The 22,566-nt window shown below is 41.0% G+C and overlaps 1 protein-coding gene across 1 annotated transcript in view; it reads left to right on the top strand.

Annotated features, from left to right (window-relative positions):
- KHDRBS1 (KH domain containing, RNA binding, signal transduction associated 1) overlaps nucleotides 1–22,566 on the top strand; it is a 45,060-nt gene that overhangs the window by 3,112 nt on the left and 19,382 nt on the right. The window contains exons 2-4 of the mRNA XM_015408096.1: nucleotides 14,116–14,240; nucleotides 15,272–15,388; nucleotides 17,248–17,394. Coding sequence (XP_015263582.1) covers nucleotides 14,116–14,240; nucleotides 15,272–15,388; nucleotides 17,248–17,394 — 389 coding nt within the window. The remainder of the gene's footprint in view (nucleotides 1–14,115; nucleotides 14,241–15,271; nucleotides 15,389–17,247; nucleotides 17,395–22,566) is intronic.

The raw sequence follows: 22,566 nt of genomic DNA, 5'->3' as shown, positions 1-22,566 counted from the left end.
AATGTTCAGAGATCAAGTTAAAACTACCTTTACAGGTGAGCAAGGTAACAGGTCAAGTTCTTTTCTGTAGCTTTCAGTCTACCAGGCTAGCAGGATGCCAGTTTATATGTTGCTGTGCAGTAGCTGACAGAGCAAAAGATAACGAGGTAAGGTTTGACATTGCCCTGGATAGCAAGAGAGTTCAATGAAAGAGAGGCCTAACATTTTAAGAGTTTTGGGCACACTCCTTAATCATATGCATCGTGGGTAGGGGGGGACTAAGCTTTAGACCAAGAAAAGAGAATTGCGTTTATCACTGGTTTTATTTTTCCTTGTCTCCATAGTTATTTATTTATTTATTTTAGTTTATACCCCGCTCTCCCTGCCAGGGGGCTCAGGGCAGCTTACATAATTGGTCTATAATGACCATTCACATAAAAAACAATTTAAAATGCAATAACAATAAAACAAGAATTTCATAAAGTGCTAATGCTAATACATTATGTTATGTAGTTATGTAGTTTTTGCTTAATTAAGGTTTTCTTTTTTGTAATCAAAAGCAGCAATATTGAGTAAATTAAATTTTCTTGTCTCAAAATGCTGTTCTGTTTGCACTCATATAAAATCCTCCCTCTGCGCCTGCTTACTAGGGTACAAACAGAAGGTAGGGAGACTCCTCCTGGATCTGAATTAATCTTAAATGAGATTTTTCAGCAGTTCCCAATATCCAAGATGATTTGATAACTGTGAGTTTGTAGCAGTCTTTTAAAATACAAAAATATCCTAGATTAGATGTGAAAGTCTGGAAACATAGAAAGCATTGGAGAGAAAAATCCTCCTAAAGGCTTTTTTCCATTTTTTTAACAGAAACATTTGAGTATGGAAAAAAGGAGCTTGCAGAATATTTTCTGTATGACTAAAATGCTTTTTAAGACAGGGTATTACTCCAAATATGTAGATTTATGTAATATAATCTATAGCACTGGCTAATGGGAATTCGTGGCTGTGCTTTGTAAACATATACAACATATTCTCAAAGATACATTTATAGTTTAAACTTTCTGATTTGGGCTGCAGTTTGCTATAATGTGTGTTATGACAATACTCTGTTGAGGAGTTCATTGCAGTAATGTATACTGTTAAAGCAGTAAAATAACTTCAGGTTTGGTAAAGGATTGTATGTATTTAAATTCTTTTTTTTCTTTAATAGCATAGATCAGGTATTGGGAACAGTGTTCTCCTAAATCTTACTTTGAATTTGGAAGTGGTAGGGCAAGCAGTGTGTGTGAGAGAGAGACTGGTCTGTTCTGAGTAGTTTGATATTAGGCTGCTCTTGTGGAGTCATCATCTTAATTTATTCATTTGGGATTTCCAACATGAGGAGTCTGTGGGGTTTTTCCCTGATTTTTTTCCCCTGAGGCTTCCAAAGCAGTATATTTTCTGTTGTGAGATTAACTGGGCAAGCTGAAGCATTCGTAGTTGCTTTCTGGAAATTTTTGAAACCATAAAAAGGATTGGTTTCGTTTGAGAAAACAAATGTAAATTTATCTGAGTAACAGTTATTAATCCTGAACTCCAGCATTTATTTGATATTTTTACAAATTGTAGATGCTAGAGTTTTCTATGAGAAAAGCAAATAAAGCAATACTAGAGAGAAATTGCTATGTCCTTAGTGCATGTATCTTAGTTTCTGTCATCTAAGTGGTGAGAAAAAAGTGAAAGTTGAAAATAAAAAACAAAAGGGAAAGTGTTATTTGTCTCATACAATTGCAGTATGACTAGATGTACCATATTAATTGTGGGTAAGATCAGTCTCATTTAAATAAATTGTCTGCCGTATACACTAATGCTGTAGCTGCATGATAATACAAATCATCATATTACACATTTTGACCAAAATCTTGTCCTAAAAGCATTTCACTCACCCAAGAAAATACTTGTGTGGAGTTTTTTTAGCTTCCCCCCAAATGTACATGTTTTTCCACTGGGCACCCAGGCTGTCACATCTCTTAAGCCCAGCCAAGCCTGTAATGACAGTGGCACTACTGTGTCTGGGCCATGCTTTTCTAGCATGTTAGTGGTTTACAGAAATGCCCATTTTTTCCCCATGGTTAGAGAAGAATTAAAAGAACCGTGCACAGGGATTTGTTCAAAAGGTAATTCCTGTTTCATTTTGTTTTTAATTCTAAGAAAGGAGTCTAGTGGGTTGATTTTCAAACCACAGCTTTCCATGTATCTACCCTCATCTCCTTTTGCAAAGACAGAAAAGGGCTTTGTCATCACCCTTTCGTTCATGACTCTTAATATCTGCATTAGTCGTCGTTCCACTGGAACAAAACAGTGTGGAAATGGCAGCCTTTGTCTCCCTAGCACCCTCCTTCCTCATCTTGACAGCGTCTAATCGCCTCCCAGCTGTATCACCACAGTGCAGCTGCTGTGTTTTCAAGCTCTTGCTATATCAAGTGATCCCAACTGCCTGGAAATAACTAGAATTTAGAACAAAGGGGAAGAGGGGGGTGGTTTCAAGTGGGGTTGTGGTCTGTAAACAAATCAATCCTGCAGAAGTACAGTTTCTGTTGTTGCATTTATAATTGAGAAAAAGTCCACCAATAAAGTCTGTCACCAAAGATAATTTCAGTGGCATAGCTTGTAGCAAATAAAAACAGAAGTCTAGTGGCACTTTAAAGACTTAGCGCTTGAGGATGAGCTTTTGTGAGACACCTCACTTATTTGGATACAATAGGAGAAATAAGCCCTTTTACATCACTTTTACAGAAACTATTCTATCTCAAGTGCAGGAATAAATGTTAACCTTTAAGATGCCATTGAACCTCTGTTTTGTTTTATCACCAGAGATGTCCTTGCATTAATCACAAACTTCCAGAGAAGAGAGTTGCAGGCTCTACAATAATTCACCCAGAGCCCTGAAGATGCACAGTTAATTTATCAATATACCTGCTGTGGCTAAGTGAACAATTTGAAACTGAACCCAGACAAGATGGAAGTGATGCTGGTTGGGATTAAACTATATCATGCTCCTCACTTTGATGGGGTTCAGCTGTCCCTTGCTGAGTTGATTCAGAGCCATGGGGTTATACTGGATCCAGCATTACTACTGGAGTAGCAAGTTAATGCAGCCACACAAAAAAATTTTTTCCCAACTTATAGCCCAGAAGATGGACCCTTACTTTGACTTGGCTGATCTGGCCAACTTTTTTTTTTTGTAACAAAATTTTTATTCAGGATATAATCAATCAAAGTCAACATTAGTTTTACATTTATACCCGTTACATCCTACCCACCTCCCTTCCCCCCCCCCACATGGCTTCCCATAGTCCTACGACCGCCTGTATATTGCTTAATCTTTTCTCCTCCATCCGTTTCCTCATTACAAGTTCACTAGGTAACAACTTGATCCATGCCACAGTGACATCAAGGTTCTGTAAGCAGGCACACCCTTTTTTCTGAGGGTAGTTTTTTTTTGGAAATGAGCCCCCTTCAATGATAGCATCTCAGGAGTCCATATGCCAGCCAGTTTTGATTGAATGTATACTATACGGGATGGATGCCAAATGGCAAGCATCACAGACATGTCTATGCAGGAACCTTGGGAAGGTGTAAGATCTGAGCCTGACCATGCTGCTACCCCTCCCGTCACCTTAAGGGCTGCATACGCTGGAACAATAGACTTGCTTTGCTCCAGAGCTAGCACTATCCACCTGGGTTGTTAATCATATAAACCCTACACCATCTGCCTTCCACCCACATTTCCCTCACAAAAGCATCCCCTAACACAGACAGGTTTCCCATCCCATACAAAAGAAGGGTTATCAGGTAGTGTTTCTGCTTTTTGATTAGTTTAATTAGGAATCTATCCTGCATGTAAGTGCATACATCTCTAGGTAAGGAAGTAAATGAAACTGGAAGCAAGTACCTGGATAAATGTGGAATTTACATGAGCTGAATATAACATGAAAAGGTGTGTCCCGCCGGGGCCGGGGGGGGGGGGGGGCTTGAAGGGAGTATGTGTGTTCACTGTAACTTGTGAACAGGGCTAGTCAGCTAATGTCAATGAGAGGTTCAGGTATAGATTTGGTGATGGGCCCCTCAAAGCAGCTTAGAAATGACATAATAGGCATTCATTTATGAAATGATATAAGCACATAAAAGCATTAGTCTGTTTACTTTTTGTAAGAATTTCTTCTAGCTCAATTAATTTGTATGGCTGAGAAAATGTCTTTTCCAAACTTAGATTTCTTGGGCACTGTTGTACCTAAATGCAGGGAATTGATGCATGTGTGATGTTTCTAACCAACTTGTATACCCCTGTCTCTACTAAAGCCCTTTCCATGTAAGGAGATTATTATGTTTGAAGTGCTGGTATAACAGTTTCCCCATTTCATTGGTTCCTCGCAGCTGCTGGTGCATGCTTCAGAGATACAAGTGAGCAGCTACTCTTTGGCCATCTTCAGCAGCAAGGCCAGGATAACTCCTGCCCCAGAAAGTGTGGGAGAACAGGAGAATGCCCTTGGAGGCTTCTCTTTGAGTTGCTCTGACTGCCTTCCAAGCGAGCTTGAGGGGGAAAGTGCCTGCCTGAATCTGCATGTCTGTGGAAGGGAGTAACAGACTGTGGTCACACCCAGCCTACCCAGTCTACAGGCTGTTAATATCAAGTATAACCCCTAAGTTAGACAGTTTCATCCATCCATAAGTTCTGTCTGTTCTGAAGTTAGAGTGTTATGGAGAAACAGGCCATCTCTTAAAATGGAATTTATTCCTATGTATGTCAGTTCATAAAACCCTGCTTCTCCTGGAGATGACAGTGCCCCCCTCCCCCGAAATATATAGCACTTGACCAGAAATAGTTTCTATGCATGATCAAATCTCTTGGCAGTGTTTAACAGCTTGTAGTTTAAATCTCCATACTGTGTGCAGGAAAAAATCATTTATTCTTGAATTTGTACTACATTTGTACTAAAAGAGATAGGAGAGAGCTAGAGATCTGCTTCTGTTTTATAATCATTAGGTGTTCACTTAGAGAACCAGAAAGAACTTACAAACTGTGTACTTGCCAATTCCTTCTTTAGGCTGGCTTGTAACACAGGCACATAACTTTAATTCTTTAATGCCAGAGGTAGAAAGAATCATCCAGTAACAAAATTGCCACAAAAAAGGGCAAGCAAGACAGATTAGAATGTTTGAGTTCTATTAGAAATCTCCTTTTTAAATATCCATTAGCAGAAGGAAGGGTGCAGAGATGGAGATCGTGGTGACCTGGGCTTTCTCATAAATGCTTGGATTCTTGTCATAACATCAGTTACATAATTACTTTAATTTGCAAGTCACAATTCAGTAGATGGTTCTAGAAATCAAAATGATTGTTGGGTAGATTAGAATTATAATCTACCCAATTAGAATTATAAAAATGTAACTGATTCCAAAATGGCTGCCACCTTGCTTAAATGGGGTGTTGTAAAGCAGGTATCTTCTTCGTGGTCTCTGTGCAGGCCACGCACCATGGGTTTCTCACCTACGTTAAACCTTCGCCGGGAAGCCTAAAAAAGCTTTAGAGGCAGCTTACCAGATGCGGGGTCTGTCTCCATCTCGTGAAGCCCGCTCCCACTGAGCATGCTCAGTAGCCAAGGCAGACTCCGCCCCCACTCAGTTCGTTTTTAACCGCATCCTACCAAGATGTCTTTTCGTCGCTCCGGGAAAGCCTCCTTAAACTGACAACTAAAAAAATAATAATAATAATAAGGCAAGAAGAGCACAGAGAAATTACTGAGAGTTAGTGATCGATCTCTCCGTACCAACAAATCGGCTGTCGTTTTTTTCACTGTTTAACGGGCAGTCTATGGGACCAAAGCCTTTCTTTAAACGGTGCCTGCACTGTGAAGCGAAAATCCCCCCCAACTGACGGCCATGAACGCTGTTTGTGCTGCCTGGGGGAAGATCAGAGAACCGGCTCCTGTATACACAGTCTGAAATTCACTAATCAGGCAGCAGGCCATACTTTCTCGATGTGATCAAGGGCTTTATAGACCTGATGCAGAACATGGCAAAAGCACTTAGTATACAATCAACATCAGGTATGATGCCTGTGACAGACATAGTACACGATATGCTCCAGGCAGGCAGACCTACACCCTTCGTGTTGCCGGCATTACCTGTACACCTGACGACCCTACAGGAAGCCTGGAACAAACCTGCACCTCTTCCTAAACGTTATGAGACAATGACAAGGTGCTAGGGGATAACAACACCTTTCTACAGTCTCAACCTGAACCAAACTCTGTGGTGGTACATTACTTGACCAAGATGAAGCAGTCACGGTATCTGGCCCCACCCAACAGGGAGGGGTGGAAGGTGGACTCAGTGGCAAAGAAAATTATGCTGCTTCGACGATTGCCTCAAAGATGCAAACGTGTGTCTCCTACCTTTCAGGGTACTTATTTAACCTGTCAAATAGGATAGAAACTCACCTGAATTACTTACCTATGGACAGGAATCTCGAAGAGCCGCAAAACAACAGGTTGCAACTGTTAGACATACTATATCTTGTTTCTCTCGAATCAGGTCTATAGCGTTGGCACTCTGCAGACATGCTTGGCTCAGGTCAATGTCACTCCAGACTGATATTAAACCAAGGATTGAGGATCTCCCTTTTGACCGCTGCGGTTTATTCCTCAGAACTACAGATGATGCTCTCAAGGATGTAGATGAGAGCCGCAAGCTGTCCGCTCGCCCAAGTAACTCTCAGACAAAATAAGTCCTTTTAAAGTAGGCTTTATTTTAGAGATCAGAAAAGTTGCTTCAAGCTAAAGCTCTTTGCCCGAACTGAAGAATATTACAAAGCTGGAAATTACAAGAACTTTTGTTCAGCCCTCATTCATACGTCAGCATTACATAGTCAACAGGTGCAGTAAAACAAGACAATTATAATGGTGAGAATGTTTATCATTACAGACTTTCTCGAAGGCCGTGAGAAGGATGAAAAGTGAAAGCTTCCCATCGGCCCATGGAGGAGGTTCACATTGATAAGCGTTTCCATAGCGCAGCTAATCTGTGATCACTCAGACATGTCTCAACCTCCCCTGCAAGAATGGCACTTGCAAACAGATTGATAACATGCCAGCAGGTGTTAAATGAAATAGGGAAACAATAGGCATGAGAACGGAATAGCAGAAGCATAGATGGTAACAAGGAAAGCTATGTACATCAGTAACCCATGATTGCAATTACAGAGATCCAGTGCCTTAACTCCAAAGGCAAGAGTCCGAGTCTGACACAAGCGTGCTAGGAAACTGGGAGTGCATACGCAATACCCACAGCGACTGCAAAAACAAAGAGTGTGGCTGCCCTTGATTGCCCGGCCAATCAGAACCATGGAAACGGCGCCAGTATACTACTAAACAGCATTACCATCCAAGGTCAAAGGCTGCTCCTGTAAAGAAAGCCCCACAACAGGCAAAGCAGTCTTTTTGTTGGTGTGGAGGGCCATGCCGGAAACACTGTCATCACCAGCACCCCAAGCACTGGGACTCATCTATTACCTTACATCAGCACCTGGGAGGAGATCACTACCAATCATTGGGTTCTAACCATCATCAGGGTGGGCTATGCGATAGAGTTTGAATCACGACCCAGGACTCCCCATGTAGTGGCTATGTCACCATCACATCTACTGTGGGAAGAAATCAAAAATCTCCTGGGAAAGGGTGCAATAGAAATAGTACCACAGACTCAACAACACCTAGGTTACTATTCCAGATATTTTTTGGTCCCAAAAAGGGACAGAACCAAGAGACGCATTTTGGATCTCTGGGGCCTAAACAAATACTTTTTTTTAAAAAAAGAAGTTTCGGATGGTGACGCTCCAATCCATCCTGCCATTGATCCCTCCTGGCGCTTTGATGGCATCGATAGTCCTAAAAGACATGTGTTTCCATGTGACAATACGCCCACAATGCTGTCGTTACCTCCGCTTTCAAGTGGGCCGGACCCGCTATCAGTACAGAGCACTTCCTTTCTGACTATCCACAGCACCGAGAGTATTCACGAAGTGCATGGCTGTGGTAGTAGCATATTTACGGATACAAGGTTTGTTAATATTCCCATATATCACTGATTGGCTTATGGTAGCTCCTTCACCAGAGAGTTTACGAGACCACATCGCAAAGACTCTGAACTTGCTCGAACACATGGGTCTCTGCATGAATTAAAAAAAGTTGCTCCTAACACCATCACAGAAGGTTGATTTTATAGGGGCTTATCTCAACTCAACAGTAACAACGGCCTTCCTTCTGAGGGACAGGGCCGAAACCATTCAAAGACTTGCATTAGACTGCACTATTTGCCTCACACGAACGGCAAAAGTTGTACAGAGACTACTGGGATTAATGGCAGCGACGACTGGCGTTGTGCCAATGGCAAAGCCGAGAATACGAAACCTCCAATTGTGGTTCCTCCGTCACTACAACCCGGTGACGGTCCGGCCTGCGCTCATACTTACTATTCCGGCCACGGTTGCAAGATCTCTTCTTTGGTGTACCAACCTAGACAACCTACTGCAAGGAATGCCCTTTCAACCAAAAGGTGCAGAAGTGACAGTCTATACCGATGTCTCCCTATGGGGATGGGGGAGCACACTGCGGAGACCTGTCTGTTCAGGGTCAGTGGCCCAGAAAGTACAGACAATGCCATATCAACTATTTGGAGCTCTCGGCAGTCAAGCATGCGATTTGTTCCCTCGCACCAGTTCTGAAGAACAAAACAGTACAAGTGGCTATGGACAACACAACAGCAATGTACTATATCTTGAAGCAAGTGGCTTCAGTGAAACTGTGCAAATTAGCCACAGAATTATGGGACCGGTGTCTGAAGAAGAACATCCAATTACAAGCAATACATGTCCCAGGTACAGACAACGCCCGAGCAGACGATCTGAGCCGGAGGGCAAAGAATCCTCACAAATGGTCCCTAAAGTGGGATTGCTTGGAAGACATGTTCTGCCGCTTCGGATGGCTGACTCTAGATGCCTTAGCGTCACTGGAGAATGCTAAATTCCCACTTTTCTACTTGAGGAACCGCCCATTGGGCAATTGACTGGGGAACGCCTTTCTACATCAGTGGAAGGGTCATCTATTTTATATGTTCACCGATTCCACTCATTTCCTGAGTACAGTTCAGACCCCATCAATGTATATTTATATTTAGGATTTTTGGCACCAATGTGCATCACCTTGCACTTGGCCCCATTTGCCATGTTGACACCCACTTGCCCATCCTTGACAGATCCCTTTGGAGTGCCTCACAATCCTCACTGGTTTTTACTCCCAACTCCAAATCATTAATGAACAAGTTAAAAAGCAGTGGACCAAGTACTGATCCCTGCGGTACCCCACTGCTTACCATCCTCCACTGAGAAAGCTGCCCATTTATACTCACTCTCTGTTTTCTATTAATAAGCCAGTTTTTGATCCATAAAAGGACTTGTCCTTCTATCCCATGATTTTTGAGCTTACTTAGGAGCCTTTGATGAGAAACTTTATCAAAAGATTTCTGGAAGTCAAGGTAAACAACATCTATTGGATCCCCCTTGTCCACATGTTTGTTAACCCCCTCAAAGAACACTAACAGGTTAGTAAGACAAGATCTTCCCTTACAGAATCCATGCTGAGTCTGCCTCAATAGGTTTTGTTCATCTATGTGCCTACTAATTCTTTCCTTAATAATGGTTTCCACCAATTTACCCGGTATCGACGTCAGACTGACTGGCCTGTAATTTCCCGGATCTCCTCTGGAACCCTTTTTAAAGATGGGAGTGACATTAGCTACCTTCCAATCCTCAGGAATGGAGGCAGATTTTAAGGAAAGATTACATATCTTTGTCAGGAGATCCACAAGTTCACAATTGAGTTCTTTCAGAACTCTTGGATGTATGCCATCTGGGCCTGGTGATTTATCAGTTTTTAAGTTGTTTATCAGTTTTAGGACCTCCTCTCTCGTCACCTCAATCTGACTCAGGTCTTTCAACACCCCTCCCGAACTCAGCGGCTCTGGAGTGGGCAAGCACCTCTCATCTTCCACAGTGAAGACGGAGGCAAAAAATGCATTTAGCTTCTCAGCCATTTCCCTATCATCCTTCAGTACTCCTTTTACCCCTTGGTCATCCAAGGGCCCCACTGCCTCCCTGGCTGGTTTCCTGTTTCTAATGTATTTGAAGAAAGTTTTATTGTTGGTCTTTACATTTTTTGCTATATGCTCCTCATATTCCCTTTTTGCATGCCTGACCACAGACTTGCATTTTATTTGCCATAGCCTGTGTTCTGTTTTATCAGCCTCACTGTGACTAGCTTTCCACCGCTTAAAGGAATCCTTTTTACCTTTTACAGCTTCCATTACTTTGTTTGTTAACCATGTAGGCTTTTTCTTATACCTGTTTGTGCCTTTCCTAACCTGCGGAATATATTTTATTTGAGCTTCTAGAATTGTAGTTTTAAACAGTTTCCAAGCTTCCCCAATGGTTTTGACCCTTTCTACTTTTCCCTTCAGTTTCCTCCCCACATGTCCCCTCATATCAGAAAAATTACCCCTTTTAAAGTTAAAAGTGGTTGTGTGAGTCTTTTTGGCCAATTCCCTATTTGTACAAATGTTGAACTCAACAACATTATGATCACTGTTCCCAAGCGGTGCAATCACTTTTACATCTCTCACCAGGTCTTGAGTGTTACTTAGGACCAAATCCAGGATCGCCTCTCCCTGGTAGGTTCTGTGACCATCTGCTCCATAGCACGGTCATTTAGAGAGTCTAGAAACTCAAACTCTTTTTCTCGACTAGAACACATATTGACCCAATCAATGTGTGGATAGTTAAAATCACCTATTACGACACAGTTTTTTTGTCTAGCTGCTATCCAGTGTTTTTGTCTAGCTGCTATCTTTAATTCATTCATCATTTTATAATCCTCCTCTATCTTTTGATCCGGTGGGCGATAACAAACTCCCAGTGTTAAGTTTCCTTTTGGCCCCCCTATTTCAACCCATAGAATATCCAGAAGCGAATCCAATTCTCTTAGCCTCTCAATCTTTCTGGACTTTATACCCTCTCTGACATACAGAGCCACCCCACCTCCAACCCTTCCCCCCTATCCTTCCGTTATAATATATAACCGGGAATCACTGTATCCCACTGATTTTCCTCATCCCACCAAGTTTCTGAAATACCCACAATGTCTATTTTTCCCTCTGACACCAAGCACTCCAACTCCCCGATTTTACCTCGGACACTTCGAGCATTTGTATAGAAACAGCTGTAATTTCCCATACTGGTTAAGCCTGCCACCTTCCTCTTGCTATCTCGAGACCTTGTCAGGCAGTCCATGTCACTAGCCATGGTCTCAGTGGACAATTTCAATCCACCTCCCTATAGAGAAGCAACAGGTACCTCCTCATTTCTCTGAGATGAGCCAACCCGAACCAGAGACTTTTCATCTCCTGTTGGCTTCCCCCCAATATTCAGTTTAAAAACTGGTGGACAATTTCAATCCACCTCCCTATAGAGAAGCAACAGGTACCTCCTCATTTCTCTGAGATGAGCCAACCCGAACCAGAGACTTTTCATCTCCTGTTGGCTTCCCCCCAATATTCAGTTTAAAAACTGCTCCGCCACCTTTTTGATTTTAAGCGCCAGCAGCCTGGTTCCTTCTCAGGAGAAGTGGAGACCGTCTCATCTGTACAACTCCCTCTTGCTCCAAAAAGCATCCCAGTGCCTAACAAACTTGAAACCTTCCCCCCTACACCATCGTCTCATCCACGCATTGAGACTCCTGATCTGTGCCTGTCTCTCCGGCCCTGCGCGTGGAACAGATAGCACTTCTGAGAAGGCTACCTTGGAGGTCCTGGACCTAAGTTTCCTGCCCAGCAGCCTAAATTTCTCCTCCAGGACCTCACAACCAGTGTTCCCTCTAAGCTGAGTTAGTGTGAGCTAGCTCACAGTTTTTAAGCCTCCGGCTCACACATTTTTCTCTTAGCTCAGGAAGAATAGCTCCAGAGCAAACTAATTTCTGCAGTAGCCAAATTACTGCTCATAGCTTTAATGCCAATAGCTCACAAAGTGGAATTTTTGCTCACGAGACTCTACAGCTTAGAGGGAACATTGCTCACAACTGTATTTCCCCACATTGTTGGTACCGACATGCACCATGACCACTGGCTCCTCCCCAGCACTGTCTACCAGCCTATCTAAAACACGCGTAATGTCTGCTACCTTCGCACCAGGCAAGTATTCTCCCAGCAGATGGTCAAGGTATCCCTGAGAGGCCTCTTGAACTTGAATCCCCCACGGAGACCATTCGTACCATCACTGGTCCTCTCGAAACTTATGGGACGACCGTTTGAGCCATTAGCAACGGCCCCTATACACCTAGTCTCCTGGAAGGCAGCGTTATTAGTAGCGCTCACCTCAGCGAGAAGGGCAATTGAGATTTGTGCACTGAGGTCAGACTCACCTTACACGCTTTTCCATGCTGACCAGGTAGTACTGAGGCCAGATCCTTCTTTCCTACTGAAAGTCGTGTTGCCGTTCTATTTGTTTCAAACGATCACACTGCCTCCATTTTTTGTGAACCAAAGGATGAAGGCCAGAGCGCGCTTCACATGTTGGACGTTCATCGAGCCCTGGCTTTCTACTTATCGAGAACTCAAGATTTTAGAAAGGACAAAAGGCTATTTGTATGTTACTCTAAACCTAGGAAGGGCCAACCTGTTTTTTGTCAACAACTATTAATGGGTCTTCTCAGCAATCACCTTATGCTATAAACTTGCTGACGTACCCCTACCGACAGTACCTTAGGCGCACTCAGCTAGGGCTGTGGCAACCTCCACGGCATTTATGGCCGGAGTTTTGTTACAAGGTATTTGTGCTGCAGCTATGTGGGCTTCCCCATCAACTTTCATAACACACTATGTCATGGACGTCAGGGCTAGAAAGGGCGCTTGCTTTGGTCAGGCGGTTCTAAAATCAATCTTCTGTTAACAAAGAGGATAGTTAGAGTTAAACAACAGAATGTAACCATTGAGTTAGATGTTTACTTTAGATGGTTGTAGTTGAAACTTCAAAATGTTCACAGTTTGAAATGTGCAGTTATGCAGATAAGTAAGAAGTGGTTCTGATATTTGTAGGTGATCAGTAATTGTTCCTTTGGTTAGTACTTACAAAGGTTAAAAATTAATAATAAAGCATTAAGTGTTTAAAAAATTAAAAATTGGATGGTGACCTCTAATTTTTTCCTTCTGGGTTGTTGACCTGTAGCAGTAGTGGATACCAGCACCCACCATCCAACGTGAAATTCAGCTTGCAAGTCACCTATGGTGTGTGGCCTGCACAGAGACCACGAAGAAGATAAACAGATGGCTTACCTGTAACTGATGATCTTCGAGTGGTCGTCTGTGCAGCCACACACGCCCAAGCAGCCATCCCCACTGCTGGCATAGTCTTTGTATAAGCCAAAGGGCATGGGACTTGTCGACGGTGTAGTATGGAACTGAGTGGGGGCGGAGTCTGCCTCATTGGGAGCGGGCTTCACAAGACAGAGACAGACCCCGCATCTGGTAAGCTGCTTCTAAGGCTTTTTTAGGCTTCCTGGTGAAGGTTTAACATAGGCGAGAAACCCATTGTGTGGCTGCAACAATGACCACTTGAAGATCATCAGTTCCAAGTAAGCAACCTGTTTTTATGAATAGTGGTCATTAAAAAACCTTTTTAGCATCTAAGTTTATTATGTGTGATGTATTTGCTTATCTCTGTTGAATAAGAAATGCTACAAAGTAGGAAATTTTTACAAAAGGTTGCTTCTTTTTCCTTTTAGGCCACAATGGCTGACAGTAGGCTAGTGGAAGTTTTTTGTTGTTCGCTTTATTGTTAACTTTTGTGGACCTGTTCTGTACGATTGCTGTAAAAACTAGTGTGTGTATATGGGGGGGGTCATTGGACCTTGAGTCAAGGCAAAATAATTGGCTGGGGGAGCCAGCACCATCCAGGTGCTTCTCCCGCCCGCAAAACATGGTGTTTGTGCCTTATCTCTGAAAGATTAATTTAAACTGGTGTCTCAACTAATGTATGCTTTGTTTGTTTAGAAATTGACAAAATTCAGAAAGATGATCCAAAGAAGGATGAGGAAGAGACCTATTTGGACTTGTTTTCCCACAAGAACATGAAGCTGAAGGAACGAGTTCTGATACCAGTCAAGCAGTATCCAAAGGTGAAGCCTGCAAGAGATTCTAAAATGGATGTTTATGTCCAGTTCTATAACTGTCTACTTTTATCTTCACCTAATTTCTTTATTGCTGTTATGAAATTTTTTCAGAGCATTTCTCTTCAGTGTCCTTTCTGCATTTCGACCATGTCTGAGAATAGATTTGTAAGATACACTGCATTCTACCCCCCCCCCCCTTTCCCCTTTTTTCTCTTTTTATATTTTTGAAGAAACAAAGAAATAATATAAAGGATATACAGAAAGGGAGAAAAGGTTACATGACATAAATATGTATATCAAAGTCTAAAAGACAGAACATATTTCTCTCCAGTGCCCCCTTTGTTCTTTGAAAAATGTTGGGGACTTTGTTTATAACGTACATTGATATTTACTTCTGATGGGGTACATTTATATTCATCATTTTACATTTCAAACTTCCTAACTAGTCTCTTTGTAGCTATATTATTAGTTTCATAATTGCTACACGCTACATTCTTTTTTCTTTCATATTTTTGCATTTTGTGTGTGTGTGCCCATGCCTGGAGCTCATGGCAACCTCTGGCAACTCCTATTGGGGCATGGAGGACTTTCAGAGAAGCAGCTTGATAGCCTGCCTCTGCCTCCCAGCCCTAGTATTCTTTGGCGGTCTCCCATCCAAATACTTGCCAGGGTTGGTCCTGCTTAGCTTCCAAGATCTGACGAGAACAGGCTTCTCTAGGCTATCCAGGTCGGCACTACACACTGCATTCTTGAGAACGTTCATTTCTGGCAAAGGCATCATTCTTGTTTGTCAGGATTGAGACAAGATTTTCTGTAGTATAATAAGGAAGCAAAGCAATAGTGTTCTCAGACTTTTTTTTCAAGCCACTTGCATGTTATACCCAAATCCTAAACAGTCAACCATTTTCAGGAGGCTCGAGTGAGCTTGGTTTAAGTTTATAGTTGCTGTTACTTGTCATTGCATATAATTATTGTGGTGACTTTATTAGCAGGTCTCAAAAGTAGGAAAATAAACCTCTGTTTATATTCTCGTTTAGTTTAACTTTGTTGGGAAGATACTGGGACCCCAGGGCAACACTATCAAGCGGCTGCAGGAAGAAACTGGAGCAAAGATCTCTGTTCTTGGGAAGGGGTCAATGAGAGACAAGGCAAAGGTAAGGCACCTGAGGATGAATGGTAAACTGTTCCTGTGAATGTTTTTCTCAGTATGAATCTGCACTAGATGGTACATAGCCTTCAGGTACATTATACCATGACATAGTGAAAATGTGGTTTCCCTCTCAGAAAAGCTAGTAAAGACTTCATAGTTTGCAGAACTTCTGATTCTTATCACAACAAAGATTGTATCTTATTACTCTGCTCTGCATTGCACTGCAAGAAGACTCTGCTGTTAGAATGGAATTGTAGGTTCCAGTCCATAACATCAAGGACTGACGTTTTATACATTGTGTTCAGACACCTGTGAACTGAAGTCTTCAGAGAACCATTTCTCTGTTAAGTTCTTGCTGCTTTACCTCCATCCTTTTTTGAGAATTGCTTATTTATGTCCCACCTTTGGTATAACACCATCAAAGCACCTTATTTTATTTATTTTCCCATTTATATCGTGCCTATCTCGCAAGCCAGTGAAGTGAATTAGGCTGAGAGTGTGTGGCTCAGTGAATGGCCAGCGCAAAAGGGTCTTGTAGAGCAAGTTCTGCCACAACTTCATGTTGTGTCACAAACAGCAGTAAAGCTTACCTTGGCCAAACAGTTGTAAAAGCTGTAAAAGCCCAGTAAAAATGTTTACGATGTGAAGGGCTCTTGGCTGCCTCAGCTTTCTCTGAAGTCTGTTTCAGGGGTGAGAGCTGTGCTTCTACCTGCTAGTTTGAAGAACATTTAAATACCCTGTCCCAGTTTTAAGTTAATCTTCTGTTGAGGGAGCTGTAGACTTGGCACATGGCTGTATTTACTGGCAAGCTCTGAACAGATGCGCCTTTTCTGCCTTTTTGGAATGAATGAAATATTTTTAAGGCATGATATTACTCTAAATGTGGAGCATGAAAAAAAATTCTATAAGGTAGACTACAGCTTTATATAATAGAAATTCCTGAAATACTTTTGACGTAACATATCATTAATAATATGTTTATTTTTTAAATGTGGATTTTGGTATAAATATGCTATAATGTGTTCAATGGTAATACATTATTAAAGAGTTTATCATTTGAGTGCTATAAAGTTTAACTTGATATCCAAAAATAATGCTGGTAGTCCTAGATATCGAGACAGTATGAGAGTGTTTCTGTCCAAATAATATATTTTATTTTGTTTACTGTGTCTGCTTTCAATCTTCATCTTTTCCATCTCTCAGGTGGTAAAAATTAAAATATGTTTGGAATTTTTATTATAGAAATTTAAGATATTTATACTTTTAAATTCCATAAATATGCCAAACAGTACAACTTGATTTATAGCTTATTAATATTTAAGCATTTTATGTTGGTAAATTAGTAAAATAATAGGTTTGGTTGCAAAATAAATATTCTATTTCAGCTTTTCCAAAAGCTTCCATTGTTTTCTGAGGGAAACCCCCCCCCCCTTTTCCCCCATGGCTTCAAAATTTCTTGAAGTTTTACATCTCTAACAGGGCAGCAGCTTCAGATCTTAGGACAGCTGTGGACTTCTGAGTGGCCATAGATGAGTCATTCTGTCCATCTAAAAATTAGAATTGTTTCATTGTATGACAGTAAAAGCAAAAATTTTCCTTGATCATTCAAGGCAGAAGGAAGTGAAGCTAAATAAAAAATAGTTTCAGCATTTGTGAAACATAATCCAGGTCATATTTTTAAAGTTTAGTCTTTCAACTAGTACAAAGTATTGAATTTCTGCATTTGCTTGACAGAAATTCTGAAAGGCTGATAATTGCAGCTTTAAATCTGAAACATAAATTTGGCCATCTAAGAATCATATGTGGATAAAAATGATGTCTTTTTTTAAAAAAAGCTCTTGCCATTATTAAATTGTGTTTCAGGAAGAGGAATTGCGCAAAGGAGGTGATCCGAAGTATGCTCACTTAAATATGGACCTGCATGTCTTCATTGAAGTCTTTGGGCCACCTTGCGAGGCCTATGCTCTAATGGCCCATGCCATGGAAGAGGTCAAGAAGTTCCTTGTTCCAGTATGTAACCCTCTTTCTGATCAATCTGAGAAATAGGTTTGGTCCAGACAAGTTTTGTTACATGCATGCAAAGTGGTGGTAAAGTAAAGGAGACTGAGAACATAGCATGTGAAGGACTCTTCTCCTAACATCTAGTTCAACTTGGTTTATTTACATAAGTAGGAATGGGGAAGGATGTGGGTTTGATTTTAGTTCCTGTTTAGGCAGCGCTTAGATCTTGCAAACAGTGGCTTGATTTAAAGTGCAGTTAGCTGGGATGTTCAAATGCCCCCCTTCCAACAACTCTTTGCTTTGGAGTGATAAATTGGAATTCTTAATTGATTTAACTGTACCTTGTACTAACTGGGACATTGTTTTATCTAAATTTGGAACAAACAGATTTTTATGGATCCAGGAATAGAGTTGGTGGCTTAGAGTGGTCGACCCCTGGCTGCTTCTGAGGCATTGGCTACTGCTTCCCCAACTTGCCTCCAAGCCTTATCACTGTGCCCACTTCTCTGTTAGCACTGACTCAGAAACCATTACTGTGTGGCTCAAGCCTTTTCCTGTGGGACAAAAGGAACTCATTTCTGTGCTTTTGCCGAGTTTGCCATCATAGACACTGCAGCTTGTTTCCAAAAACATTCCACACCTTTCTCCCTTGAGTGACTGTAGAACAAAGTTTGAGTCCAGTGGCACCTTTAAGACCAACAGAGTTTTATTGAAGGTATGAGCTTTCATGTGCATGCAAGCTCATACCTTGAATAAAACTTCGTTGGTCTTAAAGGTGCCACTGGACTCAAACTTTGTTCTACTGCTTCATACCAACACAGCTGCCTGCCTGAACTAGCTGTGATCATGTGTTTTTTCCCTTTTTTCATTTTTATTTTATATTTAGCAATATACAAACCAGAATATAGCAATGATGAGATAAAAAGCAAATGTTACAACAAACACCACTTAATATTCAAATAACATAGAGGGCATTAATTTGCACAAGAACTAGTCTTTCTGTGCTTTTGACAGGTAAGTCACTTAAGTAACCTCAATGCATACAGACACAAAGAGACAATGAACACCAATTAACAAAGAGTGTATCACAAGGGAGGCAGTATAGCCAGGTTAGTAGCAATATTAACCGATGAGCATTCAGAAACAGAGCCAGTGATGATCTTTAACAAAGGAGGGGACCACCTCTTTTTCTGAGAGAAACTGAATTATTTGAAACCACTTATTTTATTTTTAAAAAATTGGAAGTTAATATTGAAAACCTTTGATTTGCTCGAAGGGGCTTGCCAGACCTGTTGCCAAAATGAGTCTGGAAGTTCTCTATCAAGATCCTCTTGCCATTTTTTTTTTGTCAATTTAATCTTCCAATATTTAGATTTTTGAGCAAGATTTGCTGTAACAAGGAACCCAAACCCTTTGATTCACCATCATAGTTTTTGAACTCAGTCAATTGAGTAAAAGATTTGCCTGTTCAGATAAGTTTCTCTATGAGGTCTCTAGCTTGAAAATACCTAAACCAGTGAACTCCGATTTGAGCTTTTCTCTCCAGGAGATCCTTCTCCATAATTTTCCCTTTATGCATCCAGTCTGTTGGACGGGCTATTCCCGCATTAAGCCATTCTCACGTGGAATGGTGATCTTTTCCTGATACAGACCAGTCCTTGTTTGTCAAGACTGCTACTGGAGAGTTTTTCTGTAGATGTGTTTTCCTACGATCCCAAATTTTCAGAGAGGTAGAAGGAATTGTTTTTAATATTGGGGGGGGGGGGGTCTGTTGGCTGTTCTTGCCCAGATAGTTTCTTGTATTGTGAAGGGAGACAAATTTGATTGCTCTATTTGTATCCATTTTTCCTCTGAATCTTTGTGTAGCATTTTTAATATTTGGGCTAGATTTGCTGCGTGATCAGGGAAAGCTAACCCACCAAACTTTGGAGATCTGCTCAGGAGAATCTTGCTTACCCTGGGTTTTCTATAGGCCCAGAAAAAAAACTATTGATTGTTTTTTGCCATGTTCTGAACGATGCATCCATTATCTCTATTGGCAGAGTTCTAAATAGAAATGTGAATTTGGGTAGAATAAAGCTTTTGATTAGATGCGATCTATCTGACCAAGACAGTTTGAGTTTATTCCATTCCTGCAGTTGAGCACTTACTTCCTTGTATACTTTGCCGAAATTATGCTTGTGGAGTGTGTTTAAGTCAAGAAGAATGAAGGCTCCCAGGTGACGCCAAACTGTTGTAATCCAGTTAAACTTTTTTGTGTGGGCTCAGAGGAGAGATTTGTTGGGTATATGTCAAACTTACTTTGGTTGACTTTCAGTCCAGAGATCTGACTAAATTGTTTTAATTTGTTGTGCAAAAAATTTAGAGAACTTGTTGGGTTTGAGAGATAAAGAACCAGGCCGTCAGCATAAAGGGCGATTTTATGTTCAGATTCCCCAATTCTTATTCTGGATATGTTTTTATATTTTCTTATTGCTTCTGCTAGTGGCTCTATCGCAATAGCAAATAGGAGTTGGGGAGAGTGGGCATCCCTGGCGGTTTCCCCTGTGTTTGTATAGCGGTTCCACGGAGTCAAAGGCCTTTGCCATGTCTAAGCTGAGGATCAAGGCTTCTTTCTGTTTACCCTTACAGTAGTTAACTATGTTGAGCGTTCTTCAGATGTTATCAGCTATATTTCTTTGGGTATAAACCCAGTTTGGTCTCCCTTGACATAGTAGGCCACTATTTTTTTCAGCCTGTTAGCTAGCACTGACGTAAACACCTTGTAATCTTGGTTTAACAGGGCGATAGGTCTGTATGAGGATGGTTGAGATGGATCTTTGTTTTCTTTTGGGATAGGGATTGACAAAGCAGGGGACCAAGAAGGTGGCATTATCCCGCTCATTATGATGTTGCAGACTTCTGTCAGAGGTTTGGCTAGGACCGGGATGAAGGCTTTATAAAAATCAGAGGTGAAACCGTCATTCCCCAGGGCCATGTTATTTTTTAGCCCTTTGACGGTGTCTCTCATTTCTTGTTCAGAGATTGGGTTGTGTAGCATTTGTTTTATGTTGTTCTGAAAGTTGCTGTGAGGAGGTTAAAAAGCTTTGGATATTATCAGGGCTTGGGTTAGTGGACGAGTACAGATTTAAAAAGAGAGCATAATTTCAGCGATCTTCCTAGGGGAAGATCTTAGTGCACCCGTCTTGTCTCTCATTTGGGTAATGTTTGATTTTAACCTTTTATCCTTTACTCTCCAAGCAAGCAGTTTTAGAGATTTTGGGGAGTTCTGCCAATACTATTGCTTGGTGTAAAGAAGATTTTTTTTGGATTTGGGAGATCTCTGCTGATTCAAGTAACTTTCTTTCAGCTAATAACTCTTTGTAGACTTTCTTACTTCCGGTCCTCTTATAGTCTTGTTCAAGCTGTTTGGTTTTTGCCATGGATTCTGCTATAATCTTTCCCCCCCCCCCCCCCCCTTTTTTTTAGGTGTGTTGACAGAGCAATTATCTTGCATCTGAGCACCGACTTCATGGCATCCCAGATTATATGAGTTGCTACCTCTGGCATGTTGTTGAGAAAATATTCCTGAATTTCTTTGTTTATCTTCTCTTTAGTAGATTCCCTTATTAGAAATAACTTGTTAAAAGACCATCTGTATTCTGAAGTTTTTTCCTGTTTAACATTTATTGAGCCGTGCAGCCATGCGTGGTCTGTTAGTATTTTAGGACCTATTTCTATTGAGTTGAGTTGATCTAAGAGAGATGGGGAGGTTAGGATGTAATCAATCCTGGAGTATGTTTGATGTGGGGCTGAATAAAATGTGAAATCCTTAGTGGATTGGTTTTTTACCCTCCACACGTCCATTAATTGAAATTTGTCAAGCAAGCCAGCTAACGAATTTTTGGAATTTTTGCTCCCCTTTAGGCCTAATTTTTTATGGGAGGGTCTATCTAGGGTTTTTTCTGAGATATAATTCAGGTCCCCTCCAAGAATTAATTCTCCATCCTGAAAAATATGAAGTCTTTTGAAAGTGTCCTCCAGAAATGAAATTTGTGCTGTATTTGGGGCGTACACTGATGCTAGTGTCATTTTTGTAGTGCCGAGGATTCCCTTCACAAAAAGGAAGCGTCCCCTGTCATCAGAAATCATGTCCTCATGTACAAATTTGACTTGTTTAGAGATCAAGATTGCCACGCCCCGGGCTTTGGAGGAACCCGTGGCTTGATATTGATGAGAGAACCAGTTTGATTTGAAGAAAGGGATATCTTTAGATTTGGCATGTGTTTCTAATATAAACACAAGATCTGGTTTCAGCCATTTCATGTGAGATATTACTCTAGCTCTTTTAATATTGTTGTTCAAACTCTTGATGTTGACTTAGTTTGAGGACAGACATGGTTATGCAGTTCCAAGGTTCTTACTTTTTGTTTTCCAAAGTTAGGGTGCCTCTATGTATTTTGTATAACTAGTACACTTGGGTATATCTATGTATCTTTATCTATATATCACTTAAAGAGAGTGAAGAAACAGAGAACAATAAACCATGAACTTTAAACACTAAACCAATTCAATTATAGAAGCAATGCCAACTCACTATCTAAACCAACTAACCCAAACAACTGCTGCTCAGTTGAAACTGCCTATTTCCATCTTTGTTTTCCCCCTCTTAATTTTTTTTACTTCTTCTTTTTTCTTATTTATTATTGTTATTTTATTATTGTTGTTGTTATTATTGTTATTGTTATTTCAAAGAAGGAAAATGTTTAAGGAATGCTATGAGATTGAGTAGACAGGAAGGGGGAAGGATGAAAGCAGACAAAATTGGAATGTGGCTGGCAGGTAGCTTTGCCAAGAGTGCCCCCAAAATCTCCAGCAAATAGTGAGTTTGTTTATTTATATTTTATTTATTTATTAGATTTTTTACTCCGCCCTCCCTGCAAGGCCGGCTCAGATATATGCAGATATAGCAATATGTTGCCAGTAGTCAGTCAATATGAAGATGCTCCAAACAGCATTTTGGGATTTTGATAGGAGTTGAGAAAGGAGACAGGCAGCAAACCGGACCTCTAGTAGACTAACCAGTGCTTGTACAATAAATTGCTTAAGACAAGACATTATTGTCATGTCAGAATACACCCTCAGCTTGGATATTTTTAGTTTCCAGTTATGGTATTTTATTTTTTTATTCATACTAGCTGT

Source organism: Gekko japonicus, unplaced genomic scaffold (genome assembly GCF_001447785.1).
Source record: "Gekko japonicus isolate JY-2015 unplaced genomic scaffold, Gekko_japonicus_V1.1 scaffold36, whole genome shotgun sequence".
In the NCBI taxonomy this organism is placed as follows: Eukaryota; Metazoa; Chordata; class Lepidosauria; order Squamata; family Gekkonidae; genus Gekko; species Gekko japonicus.
Note: the sequence above shows the minus strand (reverse complement) of the source record. Positions and strands in the feature narration are given on the sequence as shown.